Source organism: Sphaerodactylus townsendi, linkage group LG04, assembly GCF_021028975.2.
Source record: "Sphaerodactylus townsendi isolate TG3544 linkage group LG04, MPM_Stown_v2.3, whole genome shotgun sequence".
Taxonomy (NCBI): domain Eukaryota; kingdom Metazoa; phylum Chordata; class Lepidosauria; order Squamata; family Sphaerodactylidae; genus Sphaerodactylus; species Sphaerodactylus townsendi.
The window spans coordinates 101,744,835-101,765,380 of record NC_059428.1 but is presented as its reverse complement, the minus strand read 5'-3'; the positions used below and the strand labels follow the sequence as shown (position 1 = coordinate 101,765,380).

The following is a 20,546-nucleotide window of genomic DNA, read 5'->3' as shown; positions in this document are numbered from 1 at the left end:
CACCACAACGACAGGCTGGAAAGGAATGGGCCGCAGCCCGTTTATTAAACAACAAACATATAAACAAGAACTATTTACATCAGAGCTGGGCGGCAAACGGGTCGCACATCACATCCCAATGAATGGGAAACTGGCGGGAAGGGAAGCTCAGAGATCATACTCCTGAACGTTTCCGCACTTCTGCCGAGGAGAGACGGCGCACCGCCGAGTTCTCAAGGTTGCCCCCCCCCTGTTCGCCTTTCCCGTTGCTCGTTTCGGGTGTCGGGTAACGGTTAAGCTCCATGGTCGCTTCGACGGTTCAACCCAACCCCACTTCCCTGGGTGTTGGCAGCGGTCTGCCTGCCGCCTGCTGTGTCTGTCCGCCTCTAACTGGCCCCCGCTGCAGAAGCCCAGCCCTGCCAGCGGAAGGCTCGCTTTCCCCAGATGCGACACCGCTGGTAAACCCGCCAGGACTCATGGCGGTAAGGCACCCAAAAAAATCCCTCCAACCCTAAATTACAGGGAGGGTGGGTAAACACGCTTTGTTGGTTCTGCCGCTGTAGCGAAGCTGACCGGAAGGCGCTTAGATATACCCAGGCGTCTCCGGCTTTTTTTCGTGGGAGCCAATCATTGCGACCTGCTTTTCGCTAGCCGCCAGGCCATGCATTTTCTTTCGTCTTGCTTAACAATTACCACGGGTAAAATGGCTGCCCCTGGTTCATTCAGGTGCACCTGGTTTGCCGTAGATGGTGAGACTCCTCGCCGCCACGGGTACACCACAACGACAGGCTGGAAAGGAATGGGCCGCAGCCCGTTTATTAAACAACAAACATATAAACAAGAACTATTTACATCAGAGCTGGGCGGCAAACGGGTCGCACATCACATCCGGCAATGGAGAATGAAACTGGCGGAAGCGGGAAGCCCAGAGATCGTACTCCGTAATGCTTCCACACCTTCCCGGCCTGCTGAGGAGACGGGCACCGGTTGAGCCCCCATGCGTCTCAGCCCGCCTTCCAGAAAGGTTAAAGTGTCGGCACCTCTCCAAGCTCCGGTCAGCTTCTGATGGCCCAACTCAACCTTAATTCCTGGGGTGTCGGTAGCGGTTCGCCCCGCCGCCTGCCAGCTCGTCCGCCTCAGTACCCTTCCGCCCTCCTCATAGGGCTAAGCCTGGGAGCTCCCAGCCGGAAGGTCAAGGCTCGCTCTCCCCAGATGTGCTAGCATAATCGCTGTAGAACCCGCCACGCAGCTGCCCACCCTTGTAGCTCAACCGCCCAAGCTCCTCAAGCCTGAGCTCTGTCTCTATCTTAACCATCCGACGAATTTGGCGGTAAACTGAATCTCGACTGAAGCTACAAGTCCACATGCGTCCCATTTGGGACAGGCGGACGCCATCCGCTGAAAAGGTCCAGTGACGCCCCGGTGATTTTCCTCGAGGTGTTCCGGCCAAACCAGCTCCCCCTAGAGGGAGAAGCACCACCTTGGCGTGCCGCTTTATTTGACTTTTCTGCAGGTATTCCTGTCCACTGCAGAGGGATCCAACGCCCGCTTACCAATGGGCCCGCTGCACCATATCTCGGACCAAACCAAGGTCATATTAGGCCGGTGCCTGGCAAAGCTTTTCTGGAGCGCGGGCGGGCGCACCGCAAAATCCAGGTCGGAAAGTGCCCCGACCTGGCGGGGAGATCTTCCTCCCCAATGCTGCGATGACCCAGGAGGTCCGTGTAGCTACAGCTGAAAATGTATTCTTCAAATGACCTTTGGGCTCTAGCTCATGCCAAAGCCATGTGCCCCTGCCCCATCCAGGAAATTCTTACGCATACGCCTCGAGTCCGGATGATGCCGGCCCCATTCGGAATTGCAGGCGAAGTCCCCGACTCTGTTGACGCAGGTTGTGCCCCACGCAACCCACACTCTGCCGATAGACAGTCTGGCGGCGTCCCTGGAGGCAACTGAGGAGTGTGTAAAAATCAACAAGTCAGGTGTGGGCTTTTAATGTACTTAGTGCCCGGAAGCGCCCCCCATTCCCGCCACCTGCCCAAACCAAGTGGATATCCTCCGCCATTCTGCCCTCTGCTGCCACGGCCGTGGCGTGCCCCTATTCTGGAACGAAAGTGCAGGTAATGAACTCCGCGTCGGGTAGCCCAGCTTGAGCCAAGCGATGCCCTGGAACACCGCCAGCATTTGAACCTGGTGAGGGGGGACCCATCCTCGTGCACCAAAAGCATGCCGCTTCCACCCGAGGCTCTGCGCCAGCGAGCCGTTCAATAAGGGGAGGGAGGGGGGCAGGTGGCGTCGCCCGGTAGGGCTGGTATGGTGACCCAGGCCCCGCGTTCCTGGTCGGTTTTTGAATGGGCCAGCTGCCGTGAGGATCATGTCCTCCCTATTGTGACGCAGGTGTTCCCTTTGCAGCTGGCGGTGCTGGAAGGTCAATCTCCGGTAGGGCTTACCAGTTCCGCAGGCCTGAAAAGCCCCGCGGGTGTGCCAGATGGAAGGCGGCGGCTTAAGCGCTCATAGCTGCCGGTGGCGCACACCTGCCTTTTGAAGTACCCCTGTGACCGCCCTCATCGCTTCCTTGGTGATCATGCCTGAGGTCCCTCTGCCTGAGTTCACCCGCCGCCACTCAGTCACTAGGCGGCGGACTACAAACGCCTTGGTGACGCCAGGAAAACCGGAAACTTTGGTGGTAGAAAGCTTATGTTCCGCTTTGCAGGTGCACCCCTTATGGTGCGCTGGTACGGTCCCTGCCGGCGGAGCCGGATCCAAATACTCGAGGAGGGAGGCCAGTGTCCACCCCATCAAGAGACCGGGCGCTCGGAGGACGAAAGCTGGGTTCAGGAAATCGCGCACGGCTCCGCCGTGGATGCATGCGCGTGGTCGCAAAGCAACGAAGTTCAAAACACCTGCGATAGACGCCTCGCTGCCTGGGTTCCAGAGGAATGCCGGCACCGTCGCCGGGAACGGTTCCGCCTCGGGGGCCAGGCGCCGGAAACGATCCACCGTGCTGCCAGGATAAGGCATCAAAGTAATCTTGGTTCTGCAAACCTGGAACAAAAGCAGCTTTTGAAAGAGATGTTATGAGCGAGGCAGGTGAGAACCAAACAAGTAACCAGGAGCAAGCACCGTGCAAATATTTGCTCCCGATCATTCGTTTTACTACACGCCATCTCACTGCCCGGCTGTTCACCTGCAGTGCCACCCGTTTGTTAAGCCAGAGGTTGAAAGCCAAATGTGCACACGCCACCAGGATGGGGAAACAGCTCCAGAAAGGTGAGATCCCTGGTGATGCCCTGCGCGTGCCACTCTGAGACCCAAAGGCCCTGCGTACACTGACCCCGGAGAAGAACACACGGGAAACCAAAAGCCCCAGAGGCCTCAGAGTGCACCTGCAACTCCAGGCCAGGTTCTCCAAAGCTGATTGCCACAGAGAGATCCCGTTAGAAGTTTCGGATGGAAGGACAACCAGACCTGTAGGTCTTCTTTCATGCCCCGGGAGACCCTGGGATGTGATGGTCAGGGGGACTTGCAGCCCGACAAGGACCCTGCGCCAGCCCGGGGAGCAGAGAAAGCCTGCTACCCGGGGCCACCACCCTGCAAGCGAAATTCTCGAGGTGGCCGAGGTAAGGACTGGACCAGGCTACTTCCTGCACTTCCGGAGGAGTGAGAACGGACTGGAGCAGGGCTGAAAGGGCTGAAAGCTTATCAGCCCGGAGAGACGACCTGATGCTCTGAGGACCCGTGGTTCCAGGTGAATGGTTCCAGGTGAAGCTGAGGGGCAGTGGCGGGCCCCTCCGTCTTGTTGCAGGAGCCAAGGGGACCCCAGCTCGTGGCGTGCCAGGACCTGGGAAAACCTGAAGGGGCCAGCTCACACACTCCCGAGGTGCCCTGCCTGCCGATAAACAAGAAATCATCAAGAGTAATGGAGTCACCAAACCCGAGGAGGGCACTACGCTCTGAAAGCCCATTCAAGGAAAGTGCTGCCCAGAAAGTTCTCAAAGGCGGCGCAGGCAAAGGAGCAGCTCCATGGAGCATGGCGCTTGTCCACATACCAATTTCCTTGGAAGTGGATGCCCAGCAGCTCAAAAGTCCACAGGGGAAATGGGCAGGAGCCGGAAGGCGGACTGAATGTCCGCTTTGCTGGGGATGTCCCCGGACCCGCCTGCCTTCGATGCAGAGGATGGCTTCGTCCAGGGTAGGCGTAACGGGACTGAACAAACCTCTGGAGTCAATGGGAAATGATTCCACGGAATCGCCCCGGGGGTAAGGAGAGGTGTTGAATTAGCGAAACTTCCCCGGGGCTTTCTTAGGCACGACGCCAATTGGGGAGACCCTGAGGTTGGGGAGAGGAGGGTGACTGAAAGGGCCAGCAATGCGGCCGGCCTGGATTTCCTAGTTGAGCTTATCAGCCACCACCCCAGGGAGATCGCGGACAGATTTTGAGGATTGCTGGCCTGGTAAGCCCTTCCTTGGGCCTTGAGTACATGGGATGCGGAAGCCCAAAGAGAAAACATCCCCAGCAGGCGCGCAGCCCCCCTGTCTGGATAACGCTGCAGTCCACTCCAGCAGCACCCCTACTCTGAACGGGTGTAGGAGCCGAGGGCACTGCAGCTGAGCGGGCATCTCAGTAGTTGTTTTCTGAGGCGGTGGAAGACCGCCCTGGCCACCGGCATCTTTTTGGGAGGGCCCGGCGCCGGGCGACCGGGCCTGCCGAAAGGGGGGGTGTCCCGCCGGCTTGGGACAGCTGATCCTGCTGTGGCTGCCAGAACAAAGAGAGCAAGAGTGCTCAAATCTACATTTTGACTGCTGGCAAGCACCTTTGTTGAATTCCCAACACAACCCCCTAGCCCCCACCGCCCGGTATTGCGGTCCTCACCGCACCTGGTTTTGAGGGGACAGGGAGGATCCGCCAGTAGCTCCTCCCATGGCGAGCTGGACCACGCACTTCATCCAGGTTTGGTGGCGGAGTACGTGGATAGAGGGTCCCAAACGAAAGTTAGCGCACTTGTGCGCAGGCGCTTCTTCGCGGATGGCTCGCAAATGCGGTAGATGGCGATGGCACGCGAAGCTTCCCCGGCCCAGCACCCGAGTCCCGCTGGCATGAGCCATGTGAGCTGCCAGGTGCCAGAGAGCCCACCAAGCAGGGGATACGCCAGTCCGATGAGGGGCCAGTGAATTCGGTGAAGCCCTGCAGCCAGTTGCAGTTAAAATTCCGGCACCGGCTGCTGCTGCGGGTCCTTCCTGCTTTTTTAGCCGGCTTCCTCTCCCGCCCGACAAACCCAACTCTCCCCATCCCGGCCGCTGGAACTTTAAGATGTCCACGCATCAATATCCATCCAGGCGCCCAGCTCCCGGAGCTTCCTGGGGAGAGTGGGACGAGAGCGGAGTTGCCGCGATGTCGTCTTGAGTCGAGTCCGGGGGATGGCGCATCGCCGCCTCGGAAATGCCTGCGCTTTACCAGAAGCCATGCAGTGGGAGAGCAGGGACTCTCTCACCCGCACCCAAAATTCCCCAGTAGCCTGGGCGCGATCATCATCCTCCAGTAGATCTCACCCGACGGCCCGAAGAGCTGCAGGGGATACCGCCTGGAGAGAACGGGAACGCCCTGACGCATCGGCTGCCTCCTCCTGCCCTCTACGCCCCAAGGGGCCGATGGACGCATCCACCCGCATGTGGACGTGCTGCTAACTGGTGGCGAAAGGTGCGAAAGCTCCTCCGCTGCTTCAGCTTCGAAGGCCCCGCCAGCGCCGCGATCGACGCCGCCCAGCCCGGTCTGCGCGGTAGGCTCAAGGTTCCCCGAGGTGGGGAATAGCCCGGACTTCGCCAGTCGCTCCGCCGAGGACTTTGGTGAAAGATGTAACAGGGTGTCCGCCAGGTTGCGGACCAAGGCAGGCATCGGTGCCTATATAGCGGTCGACATAAATTGGGCCGGGAAGATGCTGGGCCGGCACCCTCCGGGACCACGGGGAGGGCCCCTCCCACGCAGGGGGAGACTGCCCCGCCATTTACGCCCGGAACGGCCCGTCCCCTGCCGTATGGAGACAAGCTCGAGCCCGCGAGCGCCCTGCGCGCCGCTGCTCCGATTCGCCCAACAACCGGCCCGTGCGTCCGGCGTCCCCGGGCCAGTCTGGGTCCGGACCCTGTTCAGCAGGAGCACAGCCAGCTTCACCCGATGGAGCACCTGCCGCCCGCAGCAGCAGAGCTCCCTGCTCTTGGCGCTTTTCGGCCCCATGAAGCGGCCTGCGAGACCGGCCCAGAAGAGGTGAAAAGAAAAGAAAAGGTTGAAACGAGAGAAGCGAGGAGGGCAGAGGAAGAAGAGAGAAAATCAGCTAAGAAAGGAAAGCGAAGAAAAGGCCCAGTCTCCTTCCAGTTGCCTTACACGCAGACGCCAAACACATGACCACGCCTTGTTGGTTCTCGCTTGCCACGGGAAAGCTGGCGCGGACCGGGGAAGGCGTCTAGATATACCCAGGCTCCTCCCGCCTTTTTCGGTGGGAGCCAATCATTGCACCCGTTTCTGCAGCTTGCCGCCAGGCCATGCATGCCCCTTATCTTGCTGCGTTGCTCACCACGGCAGCAATGGCTGCCCCTGGTTATTCAGGTGCATCTTATTTCTATTGTTAGTTCAGTTGTAGCCATTGGATACACTTGTTGTACAGAAACACTACTGTGCTGTTTACAGCAGTTAATAATGGTGGATGCTCCAGTCCTGGATTTATATGGCAGGTGTTTGCACAGCTGGCAAGGCTGGAAAGGCATACAATGCAAAGGTGGAGGTGATTCAGAGTTGAAGCTGCTGCAGCTTCCAGAACTATCACACACCTCTGTAAAACTCGTCCCTAATGAAGATTAGAAACTTATTTTCAAAATATTGGATACTCCATCCATTTTGTAACAGGGGAAGTTAGCTAGATCCCAGCACAGTTAAAATTTCTGAACACCATCATTGTTAGAGATTAATTTAAACATGTGGGTCTAGGTATGTGGCATCCTATTTTTTCTTAATTGATCATGATGTGCTATTTCTCCCTATTTCTGCCAGCTCAGAACACTCCACCAGCTATTATGAGTTCCTTGGTGTGAACAGTTGTCAGGATGTGGTTCACCTGTATCGGCTGCTCTGGTCCTCCACTGTCTTGAACATCATTGGTCTGTTTCTTGGCATAATTACTGCAGCAATCCTTGGTGCATTTAAAGATGTGGTAAGTTGTGAGCTATTCTTGTGATAAAAATCTGTACAGTGGCTGATTATGCACACAGTGTCCGTTGCGTGATGGGGATGAATGTTGGTTGCAACAAGTCTTCTTGTACTGATGTATTTCCCCGAGCTCTGCTTTCACTTTCCATTCTTTCTGTGGCAAGTGAGACCACTTCTAGCATGATTTTAATTTGCTTCACCAACACAGCAGGATAGATTTGCCAGTGAGCATAGCTTTGCCCTGAACATCTTCCCTCTGCCCATGACCAGCCTTCCCATTCCCTTCCATTTACACCTTCTCCCTTGTGCTTGCCCCCCCCCCGCCCCCCAATTCCATGTTGCTGGAAATACTACTTCAAGTCACAGAAAAGAAGCTCACTCAGATGGGCTTAGCCAAAACACACCAACCTCTACATTCTTATACTCATATATCAAGATATCGATATAACAACAACAACAAATGCTTGAAATAACAAGCCTCTTTGTCCCCTGGTGATGGCGGCAGCAGCAGGAAGTGTGTGTGTGTGTGTGTGTGTGTGTGTGTGTGTGTGTGTGTGTGTGTGTGGTGTGTGTGTGTGTGTGTGTGTGTGTGTGTGTGTGTGTGGTGTGTGTGTGTGTGTGTGTGTGTGTGTGTGTGTGTGTGTGTGTGTGTGGCAGAGGGGAGGAGAGAGGGAGAGAACATCAGCTGTAGTTCATGGTCGAGTGTAGTCCAGGGAATTGTTTTGCCTCTTTCATTTGGGGAGGGATTATTTTTGGAACAGTAATATTGATATAACTGCAGCTTAAAGGGGGAAGCCACAATCTTGACTACTGGGTGTAATGAGATCTGTGCCTTTAAGAATTAGTTGATGAGTGGAGTTAAGGGTACCAGACCCAGGAGAGTTCTCTGAAGAAGAGCTCCATGGCAAGGAGGGAGTGCCTCATGTGTAAACAGAGAAACGCAGGGAAACCCACTACAAGCCCACTGTACAGAGAAGTGCCCTGAGGTGAGCATTCCATGCATAATAGGCCAGTGGGTAGTATCCTACCTGAGGCTAGAAGGAGGTTCCTCCATCTCAAATGAAGGAAAAGCTACTTAACTGAAGCTTCCTTATGCTAGAGGAAGGCATAAAACTTTGCATAATGCTGAGGAAGGATATACGGGAGCATGTTAATACTATAATTACAAAATGCAGGTGCCCTGACACTGCCACACAGCAGCTGTGGGGGACAGCCTTTTAAGGTCCTCTTCAAGGGCTCAGTTTGGCTTGGGACAATGCCATGGAGTGAGGAGGGGTTTCTGCTTCCTCCCTGAACTGTTTCCCATGCTCAAGTGGTCTTGGGGAAAGCTACATATGCAACTCCAGAATGAGGCAGACAACTCACCCCCAGATCTGTATTGGCTTGGGAAAATAGTGCGAAGGGAGGGAGGAGCCCATCCACACTGGACAAATTGGGCCCCTGCAGATCTTTAAAATGCCTGTAGCTGCAGGGAAAGTGAACCCAGACTCAACTGGCTACTGAACATAATGTTTAGTTTGGCCTGGACTACATGCTTATCAGAATAGGTTCTATTTACTTATCTCTAGCTGTTTGATTAATTGCCCTCACGGATCTTAAACTGATACTTATCCAGGATTTATGATTGCATACTTGTTGCTGATTATGTTTTTGTTTTTGCATCAATTGCCAAGGCTCTAAATTGACCCTGGTAAGCCAGGGAAGTGACCTAGAATGGAAGTAATATGCATGTTCCATGTAGCTCCCAATAGTAACCAAGTCACAATGTTCTGCACCAATTGGAGTTTCCAAATTGATTTCAAAGGGAGACCAACATGGTGAAGTAGGAGTTAATTTCCCCACCATGTTTTTCTAGGCTCCATGTTATCAGACCAAGCCATAATTTCAGCCCCAGAATATTGTTATATCAATATAACTTTAGACCATCATGTTTATCAGGTTCTCTGAATTCCTAGCTTTATTTTTTTTAAGTAGGTCTCTGACCCCTTCCACTGTGGACATATACCTTTCCCCCTCCCATCTCTTGGAAAGCAATAGAGACTTACTGTTGAAAATTAAAATGAAAGCAGGAAATTCAGAGAACCTGGTACACATATTTGTGTAATAGGGTTTCTTTGAAAAATACAAAGTCTACAGGAAGCAGGGGGTGTAAATCTTTCCTGTTAAATTTTTGAAGCAATAGTTGTTGAGGTTTGTTTTGCCTTCCCCCTTCCCTCAGAGGAATGTTAAGGTTTAGGACTGAAGACTACAGGACAGGGCAAAGCATGTAGAATATAAGACAGTAAGAGTAAGTGAAGGGGTCATGGGTAGTAACTAACTCTCTAGGGTAGGATGATTAGGTTCTTCAAAAATGGCTCTGGGCCTGTATAGATCACTTGGTACTGCTGTAGGCTGGTAGTCAAATTGTTCCTACGAGGAGGGTGGAACAGTTTCCCCACCTTGGTCCTTCACATTTACTTGCCTTGCTGTATTCTCTTCAACTGCAGGAAGGGAAGTTTTCTAAGAAAGACTGTAGAAAAAATAAGCACATCCTCTGGAGCATGGAAGAAGCACAGCAGTGACTGTACACGTATAATCCAATTTTTTCTTTAAAGGTTTTTAGACTGCCTTTCCCCACTGATCATGGCCGTGAAATGGTTTAGAACAGACATATATTTGAGTTAATCCTCCAGCGCTTCCTCCAGCTCCCCCCTCCCAGTGAAAGGGGCATCTGCTTAACACAGCAAGGTCACTCCTCTTACTTACTGGGTTTGCTGCTGCTGTTTGCATTTGATTCTGCTTGCTACTTCCTTCTGTCAAGGTTATTTTCTTTATGGAATGTACACAGCAAAAAAGCTGAAGAAGAATGATCTAGCGAAATAATTTCTTCCTGATGTAGCTACCTAAGCAGAATGACCTTGATGTGTCTCAATTTTACTTCTACAATGGAACTTATCTGATTATGCAAAAAAACCTTTTTACAAATGTCTGCAGAAAGACATCTGCTTAACAATGGCAGTCATTTGTCCTGAAATGTTTAGAAATGGGAAACTATTCAACTCATTCTGATTGGGATCTGCTAGGAACTGAATAGCTGTCATACAGGCAATCAGATGCCAATCACACTCCCTGCTTGCAATCAGATGCCAATCACATTCCTATTTCCAAAGAAGGTGGGGTGCCAAGAAAAGCAGTTTACCTTTTTATTGGGTCAAAGAAAGACATGGACTTTCAATTTTGTGCAGTTCTTTGCAATTTGGACTGCACTTTGCCTAGATAAGGGCATTGTTTGGGGAAGATATTGAAGCCAGAATAGATGTTACTGTAGCCATGGATCCAGTGACGTCGGTATAGATTTCTAATGGGGTGGGTTCAGCGACTGAGGACTTTCCGGCTGTTCCATTCCATGCATTGTTTCAAGCTGGACATGTAATGGGAGGGGTTTGAACCTGAGGAACCCCCCCCCCCCTTACCTACATCCCTGCATGGCTCTGAACTGTGGCCACTGACACCATTTAAAAGAAGATTTTCACCATTTAAAAATTCTGCAAGACTTTTTTGGCACTGAAAAAATAAAAAAGGTGCAAATAAGCCTGGTCTTGCCATTCCTCAGACTGGATCAGAACTGGGCTTTCATCGTTCTGCCAAAATTAAATTTCCTGTTTCAAACTCTACCAATATTTATATCAGATGAGACACTAAGAGACTGATGATCAGATATAAATGCATTCATTTGGAATCACAACCCCCCTGCCCGAATTAGATTTAAAATCCTACAAGATGAAAAGAGGAGAGGGGAACTTGCGGTTCCTGATATTGAGCTTTATTATCAAGCAGCTGAACTAGTATGGATTACTGATTGGCTTAAAAACTCAGGACAACGAATAGTCAAATTAGAAAGGCACAAGCTGAAAATTGGAGTACATAGTTATATATGGAAAAGTCATCATATTTGAAAAAAAAATATATCAGAAAGAAAGGCATGTAATGAGCAGAGGGTTGTTTAGAATATGGATCAAGACAGCAGTGGCGTAGGAGGTTAAGAGCTCATGTATCTAATCTGGAGGAACCGGGTTTGATTCCCAGCTCTGCCGCCTGAGCTGTGGAGGCTTATCTGGGGAATTCAGATTAGCCTGTACACTCCCACACACGCCAGCTGGGTGACCTTGGGATAGTCACAGCTCTTCTGAGCTCCCTCAGCCCCACCCACCTCACAGGGTGTTTGCTGTGAGGGGGGAAGGGCAAGGAGATTGTAAGCCCCTTTGAGTCTCCTGCAGGAGAGAAAGGGGGAATATAAATCCAAACTCTTCTTCTTCTTCTAAATGATTAAGCTTGTCAACCTCACCTTTAATGTCTCCTGTAGAAGCTTATTAGGAAGTGACTATCCAAAAGTGCAATGAATTTATATTATACAAAGATATGATTATCAACCAAGAGAAAAAAACAAACCTTGGCAAGAAATTAAGGAAGAAGGGAAAAACATTCAATGGGTGACATACTTCCAAATCGCTTTAAGACTGAGAAATCTAATGTTAACAGGAGGTGTCCTGAGAGAAATGTCAGAATTTGAAAAAGAAATAGTTGAAACAATACATAATGGGGAGAATTTATAAGATACTACTCGAACATGATTCAGAAACAGAAGAAGTCAAGAACTGTATGGTAAAATGGATGCAGAACTTTCAAGAGGAGATTAATTTTCAGCATTGGGAAACATTATGGACAAAAAACATTAAATTTACTACCAGCCAGCTGCTGAAAAAATTGGCATAAGATGTTTTATAGGTGGTATACAACAGAAGATATTAAGATAATGGATAAAAAAAATATAAGGACACATGCTGGAAAAGTCAAGAAAAACCTGGTTCTTTTTTTCACACGTGGTAGATTTGTAATAATTTTTAAAAAGATAAGATACTGATCCACATAGAAATGAAAAAAAACACTAAAGACCAAAATTCAACTGGAGAAATTAACTAATTTTGTAAGCAGGAGAACTGTGTATTAATTTTTTTTAAATGGGAGCCTTATCTTAAGTATTATCAAATGTAATGTAATTTTGATGTTATCATGATTTCAATCTGCCAGTGTAGAAATGTAGAAATGTATTTTTGAGTTATTTACAGATACTGTTCAAAAATCTTAGGTATGATAAAATGCAAAGTTTCATCTAATTTTAAGGGTTGTTATCATGATCTTTAAGTTTCTTTTCTGTTCATAGATATTTAAATAATTTTAAATTAAGTATGGAAAGATTCAGTGAATTCATATATTAAAATCATTGTTGTGCTGAAACAGAATTCATATTTGTCTAGTATAACTGATAATTAATGCAGATTCGTTTACAGTATGTTACCTCCTTTCCCACGTTTTCCTTTTCTGTTGTAATCATGTTTTGTCAAAAATAATTTTGCCAGGAAAAAAGAGATTGGCTTTTATGGTGAGTTTAAAATTACCACATGCAGCAAACCCGTGGTCACAACACTGCCTAGTATGGCCCATAGTAGCTCACCAGTGAACATGTTGAAAAACAATCTGATGAATATGAAAATCAGGGCTTGGTAAACAAGCAAAACATTGGTTGATTCCTTTCTTGTGTTACACAGGCTCCCATGGCCCAAATTGCCTTCAGCTCTGCTCCTCCACCACAGATCCTCTATAATCCAGCTCAGCAGATTTTGACATACACTGGGTTTTGTCCTTCAGCAGCTGCTGTCCCTCATTATCCATCCTATCATTTACCTCTTCAGGTAGGTGCTGAAGGAGTTTTGCTTTACTGCTTTGTCTAAATGTCAGCTGTTGCATTGTGGCATTGCTGGATTGCATTGGTCATGGGGAGCTTCTTTTGGTGAGAGGAAGGGGCTTGCCTCTTCTCATCTTGTGCAAGTTCTGATTTAGTGGTCTGTTTGTACCTAAATAATGCTTCATCAATCAACATTACATGTATTAATGGTGCAAGAAATATGTAGAATGAGACCGTCTTCTTCCCTGACTGTAAATCTGTATGCAGTGGATCATCTCAAATATATATTGCTGTTAATAGTTTTAAAAACTGAGCCAACAAACTGCATGTCTGCAAAGCAGAAGTTGAGACAATTGTGGCAGCTTTCGTAGTTTTTAAAGCAATGATCTGTACAATGAAATATATCCTTTGCAATCAGAGACAGCTTGATAGAGAGGACATCAAGACATGAGTAACAAATCATGCAACAAGACACACAACATAAACCAGTTATTTGCTTTTTGCCTCAATCCTAGCTCCAAGACATCCTCTTTCTTGTTCTGCCTCTGTTGCAAAGTAGACTCAAAGGTGAATTCAGTGGTGTGAAAAATCGTGCTTTACAAACCCAAACAGCAATGAAATGTCACAATTAGCAGTTTATCATGACCTCTGAATTCAGCCTGTAAATTATGCTTGTTTTATTTTATTTGTTTACCTGTTTATTTTATTTTTGTGCTTATTTTATTTATTTTGCTGTTGTGTTTTTGGGGGGCTGTGTGCTATGGTCTGGTAGTTTTAGCTCTTAACATTTTGCCTGCATCTACAGCTGAGATTGACATGCCTCTGAAGATACCAGCCATTAATGCAGGCTGAATGTTGGGAGCTAAAATTGCCAGACCACAGCCACACAGTCTGGAAAACCCACTACAGCCAGTTGATTCCAGCTAGGAAAGTCTTTATCAATATATTTTATTTATTTATTTATTTATTTAAAATATTTATTAGCTGCCTATTTTCCTTAGGGAGCTCAAGGTGGCTTACAACATTAATAAAATACATAAAAGGTTCCAATTTAAATTTAAGTAAAACTTAAAATAATAATTTAGGGTTGCTTTAGCCAAAGGTGGTCCTTAATAAAATGGTCTTCAACTGTGTCCTGTTTGTGAATGTTTAAGATTCCTGAAATCTAGTTGGCAATAAATCATTGAAAGCTAGAAATAACAGCAGTGTCTTTTGGCAGCTTAGACAAGCAAACTTTTATTATGAACCTGTTGTCGAAGCTCAAGACACATTCCATTTGTTGGTCTTCAAGGCACTGTGAGGTGTTTTTGTTGCTTTGGCTACAACAAACATAGCTCTGAAATTTGTCACTGAGAGCTATCCCCTTTTCGTTTTATTACAGCCCATCAACCATTTCCCAACATCCTCATCTACTGATATTTCATTATCTGAGGACACTCAGCCACCATCTCAGTCCAGCTCCAACTATGGTCTTCCTCCCAACGCTCCTCCATTATATACACCAACCTATTTCCTGTCTGGTGAAAAGCCGCCACCTTATGTCCCATAGCTTGGAGATCATCGTCAACAGACTGTAAGGTTCAAGAAGAGAAACCTCCACCTTGGGCGTGCTGCCCGTGCTAGCAGACTTCTATGGATGTCATGTTGTGTGGCATGATATTGATCCTCTTTATACCCAAACCATGTGCAACCAGAAGACAATTCATGAAAACGTATTGCAGGCATATCTTCTAAACTAGGTTTCATGTGGTCATTTTCAACCTGTCTTTTCTGCTATTATTGCTCCATCCCCACAGTTGCTATTTTTTCCATTAGACATTTCAAAGAAAGCAGAGTAATGCTCAAGAGAGGGCCACAAATGCTATCAAGAGGCCCAAGACAGTGAATAGTGATGCCCGTTTACATTCAAGTGAGGTGGGAATGGCCAGCTCCATCCATATGGCAGAGAAATTCTGGTGCACATCTGCAATACAAACAATTTTGTGTGTGGATCCCCTGTGCTGGTCTCTGGTTGCCTAATTTCAGTTTCTTATAATTAATCTGCAGTTAGCTCACTTGTTTTACAATAAAACATGTTGTGTGTAATATATTTGTACTTGTTAACTCTATGCATGTTATAGGAAAGGCAGAGAAAGCATTCAGAGTTAGTATGAACTGTTTTTCCAAAGGGTACATATGAGATATCAAATTATTTTAAAATATTTGAGGCTGTCCTTTTTGTGTGAATATTGTGCTGTGTCCTATTTAACACAATAAAATAAAGCTAATCTTTTCCATATGTTATAGATTCATCAAACTATGTATGTTCATTCTTGGTACATAAAGGCCTACATAAAGGCTTATTCTGCGGATGCGTTCTTCACAGTTTTTGCTGAGGTTTTCAGTACCAATGGGATTTTCCCACTGCAAACCTTCCCCAGCCGAGTTAGCTATAATTTTCCTTACCTGTCACTTGTTTAGCTGCCTGCCACTTTCTCTATCTATGGACGGAAAATAGAGTATCTTCCTCTCTAGGTGCACTTCACTCATTAAGGAAAAGGAGTACTGTGTTTCACAAGAGCGTGCGGGCATTAAATGGAGAGGCGCAGGAGTGAGGGAACAGTGAAAATGAGCAAAGGTCTCCATTCCCTTTGCATACTGATAGTTTGGGCACACAGTGGGAGGAGGGGATAAGGAGAGGGCTTTCCTGTTCCCGCACACCCACTTGAAAATTCAAGCAGTCTGGATCCATATAAATCACCAAAACCCCATACTAAACCCCATACTAATTCTATTGAGCAAAAATGGACAGAAAATATTAAAGAAGCTAAAGATGACATTTTTTTCTTGGTAAATAACAGCTAAAAGTTCAGCAAAATTTATTGGAAGTCTGCTCTGACTTGGAACCACATGAGACATGATATTATGAGACCTTCTACTGTACCTCCTATATCCCTTTATAACTTCTCCATGTAGGAAGACTATTATGTTGGGTATTTTAAACAGTCCTTATCAGAACAAATAATATCATCGGGGGGAGGGACCCACTTCTTGAGCAGCACCAATAGACACACATACAGAGCTTTATAGGTTTAAAGAGGTTGGATCTGCAATCACAGATGGGATCTGCAATGCCTATATTACCCCCCATGGGATAGGAGGAAGATGCACGTTGGGTGACTAACCTTCTGCAGTCTTTTTCTATGGCCTTTTTCTAGGAGCACTTGAGAACCTAACTCGAGGCAAGAGCCTGGCATTCCAGAGGACTGCTTATTTAATGACAAGACAAAAGGGGGGGAAAAGAGAAGTGAAAAAGAGAAGCAAGGAAGACCAAGCTCTTTTGGTTCAGGGAGCCTCTATCGGCCTTTCTTCACTAGCCAGGGGCCTTGAACCAGCGGCACCTTCCCTCTCCTATGCAGAACGCCAGGCAGCATGGGAAAGCTGTGAAATATGCATCTCAGTGTCTGTTGTACTTTGTTTCCCTACTAACGACTGATTATTCCATTGGGCTTCTGAAGCTAATCCCAAAAGAGCACTAGTCCAAGTAGCCATGGTATTGTAAACCCTGTGTGTGTGTGGGGGGGGGGGGGGGGGGGGGATGGCATATCTTGCAAGTCCATAGCACTGGGGCTCAACCAGTCCAAATCAAGAATGGCTTTTTGCCAGTAGGGTCATATTGAATCCTATTGTATCCAGGTTTGCATAGACAAACATGTGAAGACTGTTCCCTAGGAAAAAAGCCACCTGCAAAATCTTATTAGCAAATAAATAATTGATACCAAATTTAACTAACATCAATATTAACAGATCAAAGGAGGAAAAAATCTGCCCAAAGACTGTCCCTTGCTGCAGTTAAGTCCAAAAAAGTTTCATGTTTTATTCTTTCATATTTTCTAAGTCAGGAAGCAGCATTTGGTAATAAAAAAATACAGAACTATATTTAATCTTCCAGTCCACGCAGAATATATTACCAGTTGCAACATAACAGATACGATCTGTCTCTTAACTACTCACCTTAGGCAATCGTTTGTAGCTTTGGGTTATTTCTGAACTATTTACAAATATATTACACATTTGAAACTCTCCAAAGCAAAGAAATATTTCAATAATTAATCTGACATTTGAGTTTCAGTAGCTCTATATAACTTCAGTGTCCAAGAGATCTATACACACAGTGCTGGAAGTCTGAATAATTTATATCTTTATATATATATGTATATATATATATATATATTAAAAAGAAAGCATTTAATATAAAACTTAGGAGTGTTTGAATTGCATCTATTGAGCAGTCTCTATTGGAGGGCAAGAATGAGATGTGATATCGTTGGACTTGTCAAGAGCTTCATCCAGGTCCAGAGTTTGCAGATTAACTTGCACTGTCATGCAGCCATGGTAGAAAGCGGTGACTGGAGTTGAAGTAACAGGAACATCTGTGGTTCAAAGAAAAGGGAAGCGTTTTTGAACACTGCTATCACATTATTTGTTCCTGCTAACTACAAACCAAAACCGAGTGTCCTTCTGCAAATGTTTGTGGCTCCATGACCAACACTAGATTTACAAATACTTGAACTGTGTAATTCAGAGAAATGTTCTTAGCATGAAATGCTGTTGGGTTTCTATTTCTGAAAATAAAGGTTAAAATTATCTAGGTTCAGGAGCACACTCTCACTCTTTCCCTCTTTTCAGATTTTTCCCCCTGTCCTCCTTTACAAGATGTTACCGTTAGATGTGTTTTTGCATCAAGGCAAGTTTGCTCTACAGGGATTACAAGAGCTTTAGTGCCCTTCAGGTGGGACTGCCCCAGCATAGGTTAGACTTTTGTCTGGAAAATGCATTCCCCAGTATCTCCTTGCCAAAAGGACTGGATTAATCATTATCCTACACAACTTATACAGCAAGAACCCTCCTTTGTTATAACACAAAGGATTAATTGGAAATATGCTCAGAACACACAAGCTGTTCTGTTATGGGGAAGACATAGACATGCACATTTGAAATGCTTGCAGCCTAGCCCATCCTAAGAGCAAAGTGCACATTCTTTATAGTCAACAGCTGATCAATGGTGTGGCATTGAGAAAGCATGGAAAAGAAGCCTTCTATAAGTACATTACAATATAAGCAAAATTTGATCAGAATGTCCATTCTTCAATACAGTTAATATTAACCCAAATTCAATAACTAATGCCATTCTGTAACAACTGGACGCATTCAGATTTGGTCATTATTCTGAGGCCTTTGCCAACTGATATCAGTTCCACAGACAGCAGGAAGGAAGAATGACTAGGCAGATAGGATGTTATGGAATCTGAAGAGTTAGCAGATCTTCCTGCTGAGCCTTTTAGGGAAGGGCAGTGAATAAATCCAACAATAAATAAACAAAGATCAATTTGACCAGTATTTCCATATACAGTATTTCCACCAATGGCATTAATGATCTGCAGGCTTGGGGATAATTTTCCCAGTTCTACATGTGTGATTCTTGTTTGTGAGAACTATTTCTCATATCACAGGCTGAGCCTGCATGGGAAGCACGGATGAGGCTCAGGTTTGGGGCACCAAACTATATATATTGCTTGCACCTACTGGCAGGTAGGTTGTAGACTACAGAAGGTGGGAAGAAAGAAGAAGAGGCTAAAGGTCTGCCCCCTGCCTGCTATGGTAGTAAACACACACATTAATAGCAGTGAAAAAGAAAGGATATGAGATCTTTGTACATGAAAGATCTGACGATGGAGGACTAGAAATGTTTAAAAGCAGCAATGGTGGTACCCCACATGCATACATCTGCCCATCCTAGTGTAAACTGAACAGCAAAGGCTACTTTTTTTGCAGATAAGGCATGGGAAAGTGGAGTTAAATTCTACCCCACCCGCTAGCATTATTGCACCACACTGCTTGAAGTACTTTTTTCCTAGCCTAGTTCCAATATCAGAAAATCAGATGGGCTACTGAAGAAAATAACCAGATACATTAGAGTAACGAGAGAAGGCAGTGTTCAGTTCCATTGACAAATAGACTCCCTACCCCCACTTGGCAATCCCATCAGGGAAGAAACTGCAAAAAATAGCGTGGTCAACCCTTCCTTTGAGAATTACAATCAAATGGGTCCCACAAATGGGCAGAGAAGATCTCTTGGGTGAGGAAATGACAGTTATTCCTGAAAACGTGTTCCCATTGAAACTAATAAACTAATGACACCTAATAGGTTTAAACACAACAATAAAACAAATGGCAGGTAACAACAAATGATAATTTTGAGGCCAAAACATTAACCAGTGTACACTACTGTTTCACAAATGACTCATATCTATACTCTTTGAAAGAAGCAAGATTCACTGCCAGGCATATGGCATGCATACGGTATACAGATATTTATCTCACTAGGGTTGCTAAACTGCCTGGGGGGGGGGGGGACCCATCCGTTTATCAGAGGCTGAATTGGAAATTATGTACTAGGAGATATGATTTGCCTCCATGCTATGCAAATCCTCAGCTACCTGTTTCCACACATTAAGCCTCAGTTAAAGGGGCAAGACTTTTTTTTCTTCAGGCCTGTTAGCACCCCTATCTGTCTCACAGATTGTTAAGAATCAACCAAATGATAGATTTCTGTCCTCAAATGTGCTGAATGAAATTTGCACTAGTGAGATTGAAGGTAATATGTAGGTCACACATCTTTTGATCAACACTTCATTGGAAGTTTTAAAAATCTTTTAGTAGATGCCTACCAGTATCCAGGTAAACACTGAAGCAGGAAGAGAGAGACAGGATTTTAGTATAAGCTTTTAGTATCAAGCCAATACATGTAGAAATCAGCCTATGTCAACGTTATCTGTAACTATTAATTCACAATCCACCTGTTATTTAAAACTATAGAGACTCACTGATTTCCACCCATACACCCACCCACACAGTGTTTCTGAACTGGTCTCTCTAGCTAAGGTTCTAAGAGCATCTTTATCTGCATTAACTAACAGACAAAGTTTTTTGCAGGTGAAAGATAAAATAACCTGCTCATCTCTGCAAACCAAGCTCCTGTTAAAAGTGTAGTAGCCAGGCGAAAAGTTCAAGCAAAGGGTGGAACAGAAAGTGTCAATGGAGTGTTTTCTTTTTGTGATTTGAAACACTGGCAGAGTTACACCCTTTAAAGTCCATTGAACTTGGATTCAGAAGGGTGTAATGCCACTTAAGATGGCACTGAAAATCACAGTTTCGTATGTGTTAACATCTAGCATAACAATCAACAGCACAAAACCATTTGTTATAGCTGAAGAAAATTAATAGCAAAATGCACAAATTTAAAGAAGACACCTGGCACCATTTGCAAACTCATCATCATGCAGCAAAAAGGGTCTGATTTATCTGTTAAGATCAAACGGAAATATCCACTGTTTTATAGGCATGATTGATAAATCCAAACAAATGTGATTTATCCACTCTCTTTTTATGTTTTCATTTTTTTCTTATTTATCATGCTGTCAAACTGCTTGAGGAAAACATTAAAGGACTTACTGCATAGGTGCAGTGGACGGAACAAAAATACCTCCCACCCAAAGGAAGAATTGGTGAGACCAGGAGAGAACTTGTCAGAACTTGTAGAAGAACCAAATACTGAATTAAACATCTTTATCAATGCAGCAGGAGTATAATATCATCTCTATCATCATT

General features: G+C 46.2%; 2 protein-coding genes across 5 annotated transcripts in view; one reads left to right on the top strand and one right to left on the bottom strand.

Annotated features, from left to right (window-relative positions):
• TMEM255B (transmembrane protein 255B) overlaps nt 1–15,174 on the top strand; it is a 74,360-nt gene extending 59,186 nt beyond the window's left edge. For all 3 annotated transcript variants that reach the window (XM_048495519.1, XM_048495518.1, XM_048495517.1), the window contains 3 exons: nt 7,019–7,178; nt 12,760–12,903; nt 14,278–15,174. In XM_048495519.1, the coding sequence (XP_048351476.1) occupies nt 7,019–7,178; nt 12,760–12,903; nt 14,278–14,445 (472 nt within the window). In that variant the 3' untranslated portion in view covers nt 14,446–15,174. The remainder of the gene's footprint in view (nt 1–7,018; nt 7,179–12,759; nt 12,904–14,277) is intronic.
• A 1,553-nt stretch (nt 15,175–16,727) lies between these two features.
• GAS6 (growth arrest specific 6) overlaps nt 16,728–20,546 on the bottom strand; it is a 47,180-nt gene continuing 43,361 nt past the window's right edge. The window contains exons 15-16 of one of the 2 annotated variants that reach the window (XM_048494736.1): nt 19,607–19,623; nt 16,728–17,308 (exon numbers count right to left, since the gene is read on the bottom strand). In XM_048494736.1, coding sequence (XP_048350693.1) covers nt 17,258–17,308; nt 19,607–19,623 — 68 coding nt within the window. In that variant the 3' untranslated portion in view covers nt 16,728–17,257. The remainder of the gene's footprint in view (nt 17,309–19,606; nt 19,624–20,546) is intronic. The other variant, XM_048494735.1, reaches the window with a different exon arrangement.